General features: G+C 39.7%; 1 protein-coding gene across 4 annotated transcripts in view; it reads left to right on the forward strand.

Moving 5' to 3' along the window:
• Positions 1-17,533, forward strand: part of LOC140483036 (echinoderm microtubule-associated protein-like 6) — a 544,931-nt gene that overhangs the window by 294,793 nt on the left and 232,605 nt on the right. For all 4 annotated transcript variants that reach the window (XM_072580923.1, XM_072580924.1, XM_072580925.1 and 1 more), the window contains 2 exons: positions 307-448; positions 17,096-17,248. In XM_072580923.1, coding sequence (XP_072437024.1) covers positions 307-448; positions 17,096-17,248 — 295 coding nt within the window. The remainder of the gene's footprint in view (positions 1-306; positions 449-17,095; positions 17,249-17,533) is intronic.

A 17,533-nucleotide genomic window follows, 5' to 3' on the forward strand; every position in this document is an offset into this window, starting at 1 on the left:
TAGATATATTCTAACTAACCTGTTAAGAGATGTTATTACACACCTCTGAAGCAGGTGGAGATTAAACTTGGACCTCCTGGCTCAGAGGTAGGGATATGACCACTGCACCACAATTCCACTTTCTAATTACAGGTGTATATTACCTTCATGAGTTAGCATACATAGATTACAGAAATTTCATCAAAGTGATTAAATGTCATGTATCTTTTATACATTTGTGTTTGATTTTACTTTCTTCTCCTTATTCAGTTTTATGACTACAAATGACGTACAATGAACGGTACTAATTTTCTTTTATCCAATTAGGGTCATATGGAAGGGGAGGTTTGGGGTCTTGCGGCTCATCCTATTCTCCCCATCTGTGCTACTGTAAGTGATGATAAAACATTAAGAATTTGGGAATTCTCCTTTAATCATCGTATGCTAGCAGTACGTAAACTTAAAAAAGGTAAATACCTCATTATTTTCTAAATTTAGCATATGTCAAAAGTGTCAGCATTTGGTCCCACTTTGTAAATTAATTTGATAGTTAAAACCAGAATTATTTAATGTATTGTACTGTTGAGATTCGGGCTGATGGTAATACTGAACAAGCCAGATCCCAAATGAAACATGACTTCATGGATCATATATTTAATTTTTGCATTTGATTAATATTGTTTGTAAGTCACTGAAATATATTTATATGAGGCTGAAGATATTCCTTAACAACAGAATATAAATGTATTATGTAAGAGAAGAAAAAATAACATCTGAATACATTTATAGAAGGCAGAAACATATTTAACAAAAATCAAAACAAAATTTTCATGTGTTTCCCAATGCTGTCTGTTACAGTGACTCAATTCCAGAACAATATCTTCATTTTGAATTCTTTACTTAACTCACACTTTGTAGTTTCATTCCACTTGACTGCAGAGATCGTTATTTCCAGTTCCTTTCCAAATATGAGGCATGAGCCTTTCATATTTCTGATATCCTAATTTTTTTTTATTTTTAATAGCTTGAAAACTTCTATACAAACTCTTCCAGCTTGAAAACTCCACAGATGAAAAAGCACATCTCCTGAGGGTTACTGGTTTTCCTGAAACAAATTGAAAATAAAAGTTGTCTTCCAAGTACAAAAACAAAACTATTCTCTTTAGAACTGAAACTGAGAACTTGAACCTTATATTCTGAATTTGAAATTAAACTAATTGCCTTAATATGGTTTCTCTATTTGTCATAAACTCAAAAATATAAACATGTTATCCATTAACTACAGGATTCTCTCAAGCAGTTGACTGAAGTCACATGCCTTCTTAGATGTGACATATTTAGGTACACATGACCATCTGACCTTCGTGGCCATATGTGCCATATGTGTCGAGGTGTAGCTACTGGCTAACCACATTTTAGAGCTGGAGCTTGACTTGATTTGATTTATTGTAGTCACATGTACCTAGGTACAGCAAAATGTTTTGCTTTACAAGAGGCAGATCATACCAAATAAAGATACACAAATCAAAGGGAATTTAGAGTGAGGCATACAAAGTACGGCTTCACAGGACATTCACAAAGCAAGATCAACGTTAGCATGAGCAACATCATTTGTAGTTAAAGAGGTCCATTCTGCAGTCTAATAACTGCAGGGAAGAAGCTATTTTTGGACCTGTTGGTGTGTGTGTAAGGTTGAAAAAGAACATTACTGGGATGGGGGAATCTTTGATTATGTTGGCAGACTTTCCATGGCAATAAGAAGTGTAAAAGGAGTCCATGGATGGGAGGTTGGTTTCTGTGATGGTTTGGGCTATGCACCCAATTTTCTGTAGCTTCCTATGGTCTTTGGTAGAGAAGTTGCCATACCAACCCATTATGCACCTGGATAGAATGCTTTCTATGATATATCTGTAAAGGTTGGTGAGGATCCTTATATGATGACACTATAATCTTTTGCTATAAATTCTGTGTCCTATGATCCTGCTCCACTAGCTACCTGACGATGGAGCAGTGCTCTGAAAGCTTGTACTTGCAAATAAACCTGTTGAACAGGATCCTTATAGACATGCCGAATTTTCTAAGCTGCCTGAGAAAGAAAAGGTGTTGTTGTGCCTTCTTGACCATCACATCTTCATGAGAGGTCCAGATTATTGGTTATTGTCTCTCCTAGGAACTGGATGATCTCGACCCTCTCCATCTCAGCTCTGTTGATGTAGATAGGGGTGTTCCTTCTCCTTTCTTCCTGATTTCACTAATCAGTTCTTTTGTTTTTGCCAACATTGAGAGAGAAATTGTTATCATTGCACCACAACTGCAGGGTGACTTTCTGTGGGGCACTTGTGACACTGAGATTATCTTGCACAACACATTCACTACAGATAAAGACTGAACAGACAGAAAGGGTGTGAGTGACTACGGGCAAAGTAGAGGTAGACAGATAGTGCAAGTGACCTCTGTGGCCATTCCCCTTTCTCAGGGCAGCACAGTGGCCCAGTTTGATTCCAGCCTCAGGTGACTGTTTGTGTGGAGTTTGCACATTCTCTCCATCTCTGCATGGGTTTCCTCAGAGTGCTTCAATTTCCTTCCAAAGTCCAAATATGTGCAGGTTGGGTGAACTGGCCATGCTAAATTGCCCATAGTGTTTCAGGATGTGTAGGTTAGGTGCATAAGACAAGGGAAATGTAAAGTAATAGGGTAGAGGAATGGGTCTGTATGGGATACTCTTTGGAGGGTCAGTTTGGACTTGTTGGGCCAAATGGCCTGTTTCCACTTTATAGAGACTCTATGGTTCTATAAAAGACATAGCATTTTGGATATTGTTAGGGGAGTTGAATTCTAAGAGGATTGCACAACTGTCAAGTCCATAGCACCATCAGTGGCTTTGCTGAACAAGAAGGGAGGAAGAAAAGTGGCAGAGTGATAGATGATTCATTAAGAAAGAGAGCAGACAGGCTTTTCTACGACCATAAAGGGGACTCCAGAATAGTATATTGCCTCAGGATCAGACACAGCTCCAAAAGCTGCAAACCATATTGAAGGGGAAAGATGAACAACCAGTGTTCGTGGTACATATCTGTACCAATGACATAGGTTAAAAAAATGGATGAGATACTACAAGCTGAGTATAATGAGTTAAGATGTAAATTAGATATAAGGACCTCATAGTGCCACATGTTAGGAGCTTAGAAATAACAGGATATATCAGATAAGTATGTGACTGAAGAAATGGTAAAGGGGCCAGGGATTGAGATTCCTGGTACCTTGGAACAGATTCTACAAACAGAATGCTTTGCTTCTAGGCAGCACTTGGACCAGTGTCCTTGGATGGTTTGTTTACTAGTGCCATAGAGGAAGATTTAATTAAAATTGCAGTTGGATGAGAACCTGACCGGGGAGACAGAGAGGGAGGAAACAATGATAGAAATGAAAGACTGAAAAGTAAGAAGCATAAGAAGGCAGAAAAATCACAGCTGAACAACAAATGGGGCTGTGGTGCAAAATAAAATGACTATGAATTATATTTGACTTCTCCTTTTAATCTTGCTGGCACATTCACAATAAAGTAGGTGAATAAACAGCACAAATAAATATATATATGGTTATGATATCATTGCAAGTATGGAGTTAGGACTGCATGATGAACAAGAAAGCAAGCAGAATATCCATGGGCATTCAGTATTTAGGAAGGACAGACAAACAGGGAAAGGAGGTGGGATAGCATTGGTGGTAATTGAGACAAATAATGAAATAGTGAAGAAAGAAATTGCTTCAGAAAATCAGTATGTGGAATCTGTTTGGGTGGAGTTAAGAAAGGCAGGGCAGGAAACATTGGTGGAGATTATCTATAGACTGCCAAACAGTAGCGGCAATGTAAGTAAAGGCATTAAATCGGAGATTAGAAATGCATGCATTTAGGGTACAACTATAATCATGGGTGGCTTTAATCTACATATGGATTGGACAGAGCTAAACCAACTATAATACTGTGGAAAGGATTTGCAGAGTGTGTATATGATGGTCTTTTTTTAGACTAATACATTGGGAGAGCAGGCTACCCTGAATACAGGTAAATGAAAACAAAAAGGATTAATTGTTATGGGGGTTTGTTGGGTAAGGGCAGTCATAACATGAAAGTAGTTTTAATAAAGATGGAGAGTAAAGAATGGAAAATGAGAGTCGTGAATCTAAACAAAGGCTTGAATTGACAATGATGGATTGGTGAGCCATACTAAGAGGGTTGGCAGTAAATAGGCAATGGCTAATATTTAACAAGCATATGCACAAAATATAACAATGAATTCCTAATCGGAGCAAAAATAGAACAATCAAGTGGCTCAACAAGAGAAATTAGGGATAATATTGGATCCAAAGAGGAGACGTAGAATTGCCAGAAAAAGTAGCAAGTCTGAGGACAGGAAGCAGTTTAAAATTCAGCAAAAGAGGAAGAAAGGATCAAGAGAGGGAAATGTAGTAAACTTGCAGTGAGCTGACTATAACAGCTTTATAAATATGTGAAGCAAAAAGATTAGTGAAGACAAATAAATGGAACAAAATTATAATGAAGAATGAAGAAATAGCAAAGCAATTGAAAACATTTTTTGCTTCTGTCTTCAGAAAAAAGTCACAAATAATTTCCCAGGAATGTGAGGCAACCAAGGGTCTCGTGAGAGGGATTAATTTGAAGCATTAGTAAGAAAATAATGCTGAGAAAATGAATGGAGTTAAAGGTTGACAAATCTCAGGGCCTGATAATTTGCATCCTAAAGTACTAAAGGAAGTGGCCCTGGAAATATCTGATGCATTGATGGCTGTTTTCCAAACTTCTATAGACTCTGAAGCAGAATCCTATTGATTTGGAATTGGTCTGGTGGCCCTCAGGTTAAATCACCACTAGTCACCTCTCTCTAATAAAAGAGTAGCCATTATGATCTGGTAAGGCTATGGTGACACAGCCTATTGATTAGAGGGTGGCAGATATAACCCAGTATTTTTAAAAAAGGAGGGAGAGAAAAATAGAATTGAAGATCAGTTAGCCTAATATCAGTACTGAGGAATATTTGATAGTCCAATATAAACCACATGATAACATAACACTATAACTAATAAATGGTGTCTAGTTTGTATGCACAGTGATGTATTCAAATGAACCAGTGAGATGTTTCTACAGTTTGAAGGCTACCAAACCTTAACTAAGGAAACTTCATTTGGCAGTACTAGGTCATCCTGATGAATTCTGACTGTCAACAATCTACCAACACACTGCTGGAACTTTGGTTTTAGTTAGGACTTTCTGTTTCAGCTGCCTATGTGATAACAACAGGCCATGTCCCTATGTCAAGTGGTGTGACACTTCCTATTCTACAGTGCCTCCTAATTTTCATGCTGCCTTCCCCCTCCTCCACTCCCACCTGAGGTCTATGTGGATGTTCTGCATCTGAAATGGAAGAAAGGGCTAAAGGATATCATTAAGTGCAGAGGTGAATGTAGATAAATGATTCATTTCTGAAAACATCAGCTTTGTGTGAGGGTATTTTTTTTAAATTCTTTGTTATATCTGTAATGGGAGGAATAATCAAGAGTAATCAAGCCTCTCTCGAGAGCTGTATACTAGTATAAATGTTTTGACTCAATCACCAGAATCACAGAATCATGGAATTGTTATAGTACAGAAGAGGTCATTTGGCCCATCGTGTCTGCACCAGCTCTCCAAACATTATGACTTAGTGCCAACATTTTCCTCACAACCTTGCACACATTCTTACTATTCAAATAATCATCCAATTCCCTTTTCAATGCCTCAGTTGAACCTGCCTTCCCCACACTTCCAGGCAGTGCATTCCAAACTTGAACAGTTCACTGTGATAATTTTTTTTTCACTTTCCACGTACTTCTTTTGTACAACATTTCAAAACCTCTGGTTTCTGATACTATTACAAGTCAGAACAGTTTCTCCCTATCCATTCTATCCAGACTCCTTATGAGCTGGAAAACTTCCAGCATACCTCCCCTCAGCTTCTCCAGTCCAGGGAAAGCTATCCCAGGTTCTCCAATGTATTTTCATAACTGAAGTTTCTCATCGTTGAAAACCTGTCTTCAGTGTGTTCAATTCCTTACAAAAGAACTGTGCACAGTACTCCAACTGATGTCATACCAGTGTCCTACATAGGTTTGGCATAATTTCCTTGCTCTTATCCTCTGTTAGTGAAGTCTGGAAAAGAATTTTGTTTAACAGTTCTCTCCACACATCCTGCCACCTTTCATGACTTGTCATGCCTCACTGGAGTAGTGTGTTCGAACTCAAACTCCACTACCCCTGAAGTTATCATAAAAGTTTAAAAGTTTCTCAAAGTATGCAATTTACCTATCAGATGGACCCAGGCGAACAGAAAACAGATTAACAAGGACTACTAGTTATTCTAAGTAAGTAGATTCTAACCACAGGCAAACAATTATGAACTATTGGCATATAATTCCATTAGTTAAATCTCTAATTCCCTTCCAACCATGTATGCGGGCGCTTACAGATGGAGGGAAAAAAATTGGGGAAGGAATTCAGTGTCTCTAGTCCAACTGAAGTGATTGTTTTGCTTGTCAGAATTTTCTGTTTTTCATTCTCTTTTAACCAGATTCTTATTACTTCTTCACGTGTGGCAGCATACATTAACTGCAAAGTCTCTTAGTTACTCATTAAAGGCTAGAGCGTACAGGAACTGGTTAGAGAAAATAAACCAGCTTTCTTCAGGCTTTGGATATTTTATTGCAGAAGAAAACACACCATCTGCCTTTGCAACAGGCCAAAGGCTGCTGCAAGTATCATGTACCCCGACAAACTGTTAAACTGCATAGGAATCAGTTGTTGTCAGGCTGAAGGCCTTAGTCACCTACAGTTGGTCACAATTCCACAATTCAATCAGCAACCTGTTGCCAGACAAATATTACTTTGTACATATTCCCTGGTGCCAGTCCATCTGCAAACAACCTCCACCACTCCTTGAACAAAACAACAAAGCAAGCACCCCTTACAATGAGTTTCTAAGTTGCTTTCTAAAAGTTCAGCAATTCCTTCTTCTGTCCTTTGCAATAAAATAGTCCTTTTTCCGTTTCAGTCCACAATCAAAAGTACATAAAAATAAAATAACATGATCTTTATATCACCCAAATCACTTCACTTCTGCACACCCTTTAGAATAGTAAGTTTTATTTTATACTGTCTCTTTATTTTCTTTGTACCAAAATGTATCCCACACATTATTCTGCATTGAACTTTATCTGCAACCTATCTGCTCACTCCACTTTCATTGTCCTTTGGAAGTTCTATATTATCCTCCACACACTTTGCAATTCTTTTAAGATTTGTGTTGTCCACAGCATGAAATTGTCCATCACACATCAAGATATTGTAATGGACCAGACTAACTTCACTCAAACTATTCAGAAGATAGTCTAGACTCTACCTTTTCCGGATTTAAAGGTGTTGCATTCCAGATGCAAATCAATTAGTTAAACTACTGGATTTAAAGCAAAACACAGTTTATTCATCCATTTTCTTTAAAATACAGCAAAAGAAAGAAGGAATTTGAATAGCCTAACTCTATTTGAAAACGTAACAAAACAATCGATACAGTGACTGTGACAAATTAACTGTTCAATATTGCAAAATTCCGTAAACACACCCTTTGGCGAAAGGCAAATAAAAAAAAACAGCTTGTCTCACATGTAGTTCTCCAATGCAGGAGGAAAGAACATCAAAAGACAATTCTGAAAGTCAACTGCTGATGGCAAAACTAAAAAGCATGGTTCTGTGGGAGTGTGCCCACACTCCTTCAGGCTGCTTCTATTGTTCCAACTTTTAAAAGAAAAATCCCATGACCTTACAAACTGTTGACTTAGTGGCTCTGGTAGACTGCTTGATACCTCTGCCTTAAAACCTCTCTTCATAAAAAAATCCAGTTCAAAACCAATAGTATCGTCACAATTTAGATAATTTATATATTATCAGTAAAAGTAAGGGTCCCAATTCCAACTCCTGGGGAACTCTGCTACAAACATTCTTCCAACTCAAAAAATACACATTTACCATTACTCTGTTTCTTATCACTCAGATAATTTATATCTACTTTGCCACTGTCCCTTTTTTTTATGACTTATAATATCCTCGCAGGCCTGATGTGTCTCATTATAATGCAAGTTATTTGGAAATCCATGTACACCACATCAGCAACCTTGCCTTCATCAATTTACGCTGCTACATCTTCAAAAAAACCCCTGCAAATTAGTTAGACAAGGTTTTGCTTTAACAAATCTGCCCTGACATATGAAATAACTCACATTTTTCAATACAACTATTAATTTTATCCCATAGAATTGTTTCCAGATATTTCCCACCAGGAAATCTCTGTAATTTGAACAGAAGCATAATGTTTGCAGTTCTTCAGTCCTTCTGCATCACCCTTAATCCTAGGGGAGAATGAAAGATTATTGCCTGTCCCTTTGCAATTTCCACACTCACTTCCTGCAATATCCCAGTGCCTCATCAACTTCAAGTACTGACAGCTTATCCAATACCACCCCTTGCCAATTTTAGACCCTCCTAGTGATTGGTTTCCTCCACTGAACAGTATTTGCCTCCAAAGTAAAGACACATGCTAAGTATTTATTTAGCACCTAAGTATTTATTTATGCCTGTGTGAAAAGTATCCTTGCAGCAGCATTTCAGGGAGCGGTGTCATTGCGCTCCAAAGTGCAGCATTACAGTGAAGCATACTTAAGTGGATTGAAGATATTCCATGATGATGCAGAGAGATTGGCACACAAGGGATTCTCGTGAATGTACCATAGTGGCACGAGGGGAAACCAGAGTCCTGGTGCAGCACAAGGGAAGCGAGTCCTGGTACAGCACAATTTACCTTGTTGCAGCTGAGTGCTGGTGAGTAGCAGATTGGAGGCTGGAGCAGAGCAGGATAGTTGTTGGACTTGTGCCTGCTGCCAGCAGTCAGACCATGTGCTGATCTCCTGCTATTTGAAATTTTTTACTGGACTGTGATGTAAATCTTTTAACTCTGTTTTAACTATCTTATTTCTAACTTAGTTTTTAAACACTAAGTAATGCTACTACTTTTCCTTTTAATCCTCTTTTGTATCCAAGATTTCTACCCAGCTACTTGCACCTAAGATGGCGCCATTAAAGGCAGCTATTGTAAAAAAAACACTGTTCTCCTGAGTACATGTGATAGTAAAGGATATTCTGTTCTATATTCTATTGTATGTGGTGTGCACTCAGCTGCTGCCTATGGAGTGTGCCCTGAGGTATTGGTGCCAGTGTTCAAAGTGGTGATCGGGATTACAAATTGCTGATTTGGAGTCTGACTTTTATGTCTGGACTTCTCAGCATCTAGTTTCTATCCATTAGTGGCATAATAGTTACCTACGTATCAATAAGGCAAGATTCGGTGGTACCTTCTGCGATAATTAGCAATAATTTCTGTAAGTAGGTCTCTTGTAACTGATTAGCTAGAATCTCATCTCAATGTCTAGAACTCAACTGGAAAATCCTACTTGTTGCTCCTAATATTGCTGGCCATCTCACATGATTCTCCCAGACTTCTCAACATATTCTATATTATTGAGGACCTGGTACGATTCCACCTAATATCACTGGTCCAAAGTGGAATCTTTTTTAACTTACTATTAGCCATATCTAACCAATACATCACAGACATTAATAGGAGCAGTAGATTGTTAACAGACAATCAAAACAATGGAATGTAAGCCAGTAGAAGTTGTGATTAAACTGTGATCAACGATAACTAAGACAGAATGGAGCTATCCAAGTGATGAAGCTTATGCAGAAAAGAGCCATGTATAAGGTCGTTAGTGTTGGCAGGGCTGAGCTATCTGGAAAAATGGGATAAACTTGGGCATTTTAATTTGGAAGGAGTCATCGAGGAGATAGTTAGAAGTATAGCAAATGGAATAGATAAGATGAATTCAAAATACTAATTAAATTAAGTAACAAGTCCAGAACAAGGGATACAAGTTCAAACAACTGAAAGGTTACTTTAGAATGATACTGAGAATTCTACATATTCATCATTGTATGGGTAAGGTTACCATTTAGAGCAATAGAGGTAGAAAGCCTGGAATAAATTAAGAAGAACTACATTTAGGAGACTTGTAGTGATTTCTAGATGGAAGAATTTAGATGGGCTATCTGTAATTTGCTGCAAGTAGGTTCAGTGAAGAAAACTTTTCACCTCTTTATGAATGTCCAAACATATAAAATCAATATGCTTGAAAAATAAACCTGAAAAAGAAGGACAACACCTAAAACATTATGATTCAGTTCTCTTCCCATCAACTGATGTATCCACCTTCCCCATCAATCATGTAATCTCTTGGAAATGGGAAAAGTTCAGAAGATCCCCAAGTCCAGTTAGGTAAAGAAAAAATACAGTTTAGTCTCTTCAGTTGATCAGAAATGATCAAGGAGGCCATGTTGACAATGGATGGAAATTTGTCAAGCCACAGTTTATCACACCAAGTGGACTAAATGCAAGTGCCAAGCCTGCACTAATGGTTGACAGTCCTTGTGAGAATATCATTGGTAGAAACCAATTTAGTGGATGTGGGCAGTATGACTGTCTGCTTGAGCAAGGCAACCCACTTCTTAGAGCTGCAGGTTCGATCAGAGGGCTGACAGTGTGGCAGGCTCAGCAGAACCATTGGTAAAGAAACTCAGTGCAGACTGTACAGGAAGAAGAAAACATCTTTATGTTGACATTACCTGAGGGCCAAATAATTGTTTTGTGTTGTAACAGATTCAGGTAGCTCGACTCTAGTGTTTAGAGGGATGAGCCTTCCATTGGGCAGTGTCAGAGATGCAGGGATTATCTTTGTAAGGGAGGGCTCTCGCACCATGGGAATCCACTGAGAGACCATTGCAGTTTTCCTAATGATATTCCAAGCACTATGTACCCTTCCCAATGCTAATAAAAACCTGACAAGGACAGGAAGTGGTCATTAATGGATAATTAATTGATTACCACCATTGAAAATATCTCATTGTCACAGGAAGCTGTCCATTTTACCCACTGACACTTCCTACCACATTTTAAAAGGTTTCCCACCTTCCACTCAGATTCCAGAGAGCTGATTAAATTCAACTCTATATCTTTATTACTTAGTATTAACTCTACCTTTTAAAAGACATCAGACTATCTGGTCACAATAACAATGCTGTTTGTGAGCACCCGAGTTTTCTGTGTGCATATAAGTTGCCAGGTTTCTGACATTACAACAGTGACTACATTTCAAAAAGTAATTCATTTACTCTTATATACAAGAGCTTTAGTGGTCACAAAAAGTGCTATATAAGTAAACACCTTCTTTTGATCTGATCATCAACTTTAGAGAATTGTAGCAATAAAACCAAGCTGTTTTTTCCTTCAGTTTTATTTTCATGCCATGTGCTGTTTAACACTTGTTTGAACTTGCCTAAATGCATTACATTGTGCTTATCTGAATTAAAGGACATCTATCATAATTATGGGCAGATCAGGCCTTAGCTCTCTTCATAGATGTGCCTCCTCTTCTACAGTCCATACATTTGTCCAAATAACTTAATCTTAGGCTTCTAAAATATTAATCTTACTATTGTAATATCTATCAGTTTCTTAATAGATGTTATTATGAGCCCGAAACCCTAACTCTGACCACTTTTCCTATAAAACACTTTGTAATTCTATAAAGATAGGCTTCTTGTTGTGTCACATTTTCTCTTTAAAACACTTATCTCTTACCCTCTTGTTCTTTTAGGTGGACATGAAAATAATCTGAATGAAATAACTCCACAGGGACGCCTGTAAATTGTCACCAAGTCACCCATTATTTACATATGGAAAGTCCTTGATACTGATCCAGCTTCCACAGACCCAGCACTCAGATCCAGAAAGGTTTCATTTCTGGTGGTGACAGACCTTTGTTTTCCCCCATTACCACCAGCCATTTCAGTTTTGCCACGACCAGATCTTTCTGCGTCCAAAGCCTGATATTTTGAGCTGTGACTGCAAGTGTGTCCAGAAAATTTAAAACCATTACAGATGGTTCCAGTGGCTGTACCACTGGTGGTGTATCTGTCAGCAGGATGTGGCTTAGTGCATTTGCATTTGATACTTGGCCTCCTGGACCATGTTCCAACTTGTAATTATTTGCACTTAGCATTAGAGCCCACTGCTGAATTTGGCTTGAAACTGTGGGTGGCACTGCCTTGTCCTGTTTAAATAAAACTAGCAGGGGTTTGAGATCTGTTAGGAGAAAGTGAGGACTGCCGATGCTGGAGATCAGAGCTGAAAATGTGTTGCTGGAAAAGCGCAGCAGGTCAGGCAGCATCCAAGGAGCAGGAGAATCAATGTTTCGGGCATGAGCCCTTCTTCAGGAATTTCCTGAAGAAGGGCTCATGCCCGAAACATCGATTCTCCTGCTCCTTGGATGCTGCCTGACCTGCTGCGCTTTTCCAGCAGCACATTTTCAGCTTTGAGATGTTATTCTAAATTTACACCCACAAAGGTATTGGTGGAATTTCCTGACTCCAAATATGACTCCAAACTTTCCTTGTCTATCTAGGCATATTGCCAAAGTCCTGAGTGCATATGCTTTTGGATATTCCTCTCCATTGTGCCACCCATGAGCTCATACAACTTCGATGCCATACAGGGAGGGATCGCATGTCAATACCAATTTTCACTTGAAACCATAGTGTGCCAATACTTTAAAGGATGAAAGCTGTTTCTTCAATTCCCTGAAGGCTATGGCTTGGCTGCACACCATTTCCAAGGCTGACCCTTTCTTCAAAGGTTGATGCAAAAGTGCCGGGGTGGAGGCCACATTATGTATGAACGTTTTGGCACAATGGCTCAGTGGTTAACACTGCTGCCTCACAGTGCCAGGCACCTGGGTTCGATTCCTGCCTCGGGTGACTGTCTGTGTGGAGTTTGCACATTTTCCCTGTGTTTGCGTGGGTTTCCTCTGGGTGCTCCGCATGTTGCGGCTGTACAGGACATTGGTTAGGCCACTTTTGGAATATTGCGTGCAATTATGGTCTCCTTCCTATCGGAAAGATGTTGTGAAACTTGAAAGGGTTCAGAAAAGATCTACAAGGATGTTGCCAGGGTTGGAGGATCTGAACTATAGGGAGAGGCTGAACAGGCTGGGGCTGTTTTCCCTGGAGCATCGGAGGCTGAGGGGTGACCTTATAGAGGTTTACAAAATTAAGAGGGGCATGGATAGAATAAATGAGACAAAGTCTTTTCCCTGCAGTCGGGGAGTTCCAGAACTAGAGGGCATAGGTTTAGGGTGAGAGGGGAAAGATATAAAAGAGACCTCAGGGGCAATGTTTTCACGCAGAGGGTGGTATGTGTACGGAATGAGCTGCCAGAGGATGTGGTGGAGGCTGTTACAATTGCAACATTTAAGAGGTGTTTGGATGGGTATATGAATAGGAAGGGTGTGGAGGGGTATGGGCCGGGTGCTGGCATGTAGAACTAGATAGGGTTGGGATATCTGGTCGGCATGGACAGGTTGGACCGAAGGGTCTGTTTCCATGCTATACATCTCTATGACTCTATGTGCAGGTCAGGTGAATTGGCCATAGTGTCAGGTGCGTTAGTCAAGGTTAAATGGGGAATGGGCCTGGGTGGGTTACTGTTCGGAGGGTCGATGTGGACTTGTTGGGCCAAAGGGCCTGTTTCCATACTGTAGGGAATCTAATCAAATTCACCAGCCCAAGAAAAGACCTAAGGTCTAATACAGACTTGGAAGCTGGGACATCTTTGATTGTCCTCACTTTATCTTCCAACAGGTGTAAACCAGTCTTGTCAACTCTGCAGCACAAATAGATCATTTGAGGTGCCATGCAACACACATTTTTCCCTTCAAAGGCATACATGCGCCCAGATGAAACATTTAAGGACTATATTCAAATTCTCTTTAGAGCTCCTTATTGGTCTTCTTTGCTATTAACACGTCAGCTAAATAGTGACTTCTTACAATATTCTCCATTGTCTGCTGAAAAGTTACACAGGCTGACAATACCCCAAATGGCAGTCTTGTATATTGGTGCAAGCTCCTGTGGGTGTTGATTGTAGGCAAAAGTGAGGACTGCAAATGCTAGAGATTGGAGTCGAGAGTGTGGTGCTACAAAAACACAGGTCAGGCACCATCCGAGGAGCAGGAAAATTTATGTTTTGGGCAAAAGCCCTTCATCAGGTATTAATTGTAGCACATTCGTCCAACTGTATTTGCAAATATGGTTCATGTGACAGACAGTTCTCTTGCTAGTTTTGCATATAAATCCTCTATGCGAGGCTTTGGATATAATCTTTCTCAACCAATTTCATCCCATCAAGCTAGGTCCCAAGCCTTTTTATGACAATCAGTGGTAACGGAACCAGCTGCTTCTCATTACAGACTGGAACAGAAATTGTACCCTTAATCTGTAAAGTTTCTCCAGTATAGGTTCTCAAGGTAGCCAAAGCCTTACTTAACCTTAAGAGTTGGAGTCCAGAGGGAACTTTGGTAAAACTGGTTCTGCAAACACTGAAACAGCCGCACTGATATCGACCTCCATTGGAACTGAGTGACCATTTCAGCAGTCATTTATTTATTTTGTCTGATTTGGATGTTGCTAAGCAATTAAACTATTCCAACCAGATGTAGGTGGACTTTCCAGGGTATGCAATCTCTCAGATACAAGCCCATCAGTTATAGAGTCATAGAGATGTACAGCACAGAAACAGATCCTTCGGTCCAACCCGTCTATGTCAACCTATCCTAAATAAATGTCCCATTTGACAGCATTTGCCCCATATCCTTCCTAACACTTTGTATTCATATACCCATCCAGATGCCTTTCCACTGTTTTAATTGTATCAGCCTCCATCACTTCCTCTGGCAGTTCCTTCCATACATGCATCACCCTCTACGTGAAAAAGTTGCTCCTTAGGTCCCTTTTAAATCTTTCCTCTCTCAGCTTAAACCTATGCCCTCTAGTTTTGGACTCCCCCACCCCAGGCGAAAGACCTTGTCTACCTACCATATCCATGCCCCTCATGATTTTGTAAACCTCTGTAAAGTCACTCCTCAGCTTCCGACACTCCCAGGGATAATAGCCCCAGCCTATTCAGCCTCCCCATAGAGCTCAAATCCTCCAAACCTGGTAACATCCTTGTAAATGTTTTCTGAATCCGTTAAAGTTTCACCACATCCTTCTGATAGGAAGGAGACCAGAATTGCACGCAATATTCCAAAAGTGGCCAAACCAACATCCTGTACAGCCACAATATGACCTCCCAACTCCTATACTCAGTGCTCTGACCAATAAAGAAAAGCATACCAAACACCTTTTTCACTATCCTATCTACCTGCGACTCCACTTTCAAGGAGGTATGAACCTGAACTCCAAGGTCTCTTTGTTCAGCATCACTCACCAGGACCTTACCATTAAGTGTATAAAATCCTACCTTGATTTGCCTTTCCAAAACACAGCACCTCATATTTATCTAAACTAAACTCCATCTGCCATTCCTTGGCCCACTGGCCCATCTGATCAAGATCCCATTGTACTATGAGGTAGCTTTCCTTGCTGTCCACTACACCTCCTATTTTGGTGTCATCTGTAAACTTACAAAATGTACCTCCTATGTTGACATCCAAATCATTTATATTAGTAATGAAAAGCAGTGGACGTAGCACCGGTCCTTATGGCACACCATTGTTCACAGGCCTCCAGTCTGAAAAGTTACCCTCTACCACCATTACCACCCCCCCCCCCCCCCCCCAACCGTCTTCTACCTTAGAGCCAGTTCTGTACCCAATTTTCCTACTCAATTTAAGTGTAGTGGAACTCTTTTGCTGCCTTAAGTCCACAATGGTCTACCACCCCCTGAAAATTGTAAACATTTGGCTGAGGCTTGGCTTTCTTTTGTTGTGGATATGTCCTGAGTGAGGCTGTGCAATCTTCACTCAAGTGGTGTCCCCAAGCTCAATGAGGGTGATCACTTACACCTCCTGCAACTCATATGCTCCACTTGCTGCATTCTCCAATGAAAAAGGCAGTTGTAGTACCTGTTTGAAGTCCAGTTGTGCTTCAGCTAGTAAATGCCTCTGTATATTTATATCATTAATCCCAAACACCAAACAGTCTGTCAGCATCTCACTAAAGGTTAAACCAAATTCATATGCCTCTGCCAGTCATCTCGACCTAGTCAAAAATCCCCAACTGATTGATCCCCATGGTTCTCAAATTACTGACTAAAACCAACAGCGTCTTGAATTAGAGGAAACTTGACATTGTAATATTCCTTAACTAAATCCATCAACTCTTGCAAAGTTTCGGTATCTGATGCCTCAGGGAAGGTTAGGCTCCTAATAAATGAAAAAGCTGCAGGTCCACAAGCTGTCAGGAGAATTGCTTTTCATCTGCCCAATATCATTTGCCCAGAAAACATAATGATTTCTTTCCACATGCTAGGCCCAGTCTTTGACAGCAGGATCAAACAAGTCAAGCTTCCCAGTTAACAGCATGGTGCCAGAAATACTTACCCCAACTCAAAGATGACTGTTGTGAGCAGATTTCTTTAGGAATGTGCTTTTTTCATTTGTCACTGAAATAACTCCACAGAAGTCAGTATCCCATCACCAAGTCACCCTTTATTGACATGTGGAAAGTCCTTGACACTGATCCAGCTTCCTCAGAGCCAGCTCTCAGCTTGAACCTCTGACACACATGTTTATATATGTCAGTTATGGTTGCCAGATTGGACCAGATTAACAGTCCCAATCAGAGAATTCATATTCTGTGAGGTCCACCTGGCTGACCTCATTACAATTGTTATACTGTACTTTCATTATGGTGATAAGGTGCGACAAGATTGAACAAGCAGTGTAAGGAGGCAGCACAGAATCAGTAAGATCACTTATTAAACCAATCTCTCGATGTGAAAGGATAGAATAATTTTGTGTAACAAAATGGAAATAAGACAAAAACAGCTCCAAAATAAATGTTTTTATTTTATTTGTTGGTTTGAAAATATTCAATTGTGTCTGTTCTTATTCCTTCTAGGTGGCAGATGTTGTGATTTCTCACCAGATGGAAAAGTCTTAGCCGTTGGTTTAAATGATGGGAGTTTTCATGTAGTCAATGCGGATACCCTGGAAGATATAGTGTCTTTTCACCACAGGAAGGAAAATATATCCGATATAAAATTTTCACCAGGTAAAGCAGAAGTAAATCAGCTTTTGCTTTTTTTTAATCCAGTTGTATCTGTTAAGTTTGAAAATAATAATCCCTGCTGCATTTACATGGAATTGATAAAAACTGGTCTGCCTTTTCACACTTGGATTGGGAACAGAGAGTCAGAAAAATTCCCAGTTCTGTAAACCCAACACAGGAGAGAGTTCCCCACATGTTTTAGTTTTGTGGTGTTGGGGAGGTGAATGGGTAAAACATAAGACCAGAGTAGACAATTCTGTCCCTTGAGCCTGATCAGCTATTTGGTAC

The sequence above is a fragment of the Chiloscyllium punctatum genome, chromosome 11 (assembly GCF_047496795.1).
Source record: "Chiloscyllium punctatum isolate Juve2018m chromosome 11, sChiPun1.3, whole genome shotgun sequence".
NCBI lineage: Eukaryota > Metazoa > Chordata > Chondrichthyes > Orectolobiformes > Hemiscylliidae > Chiloscyllium > Chiloscyllium punctatum.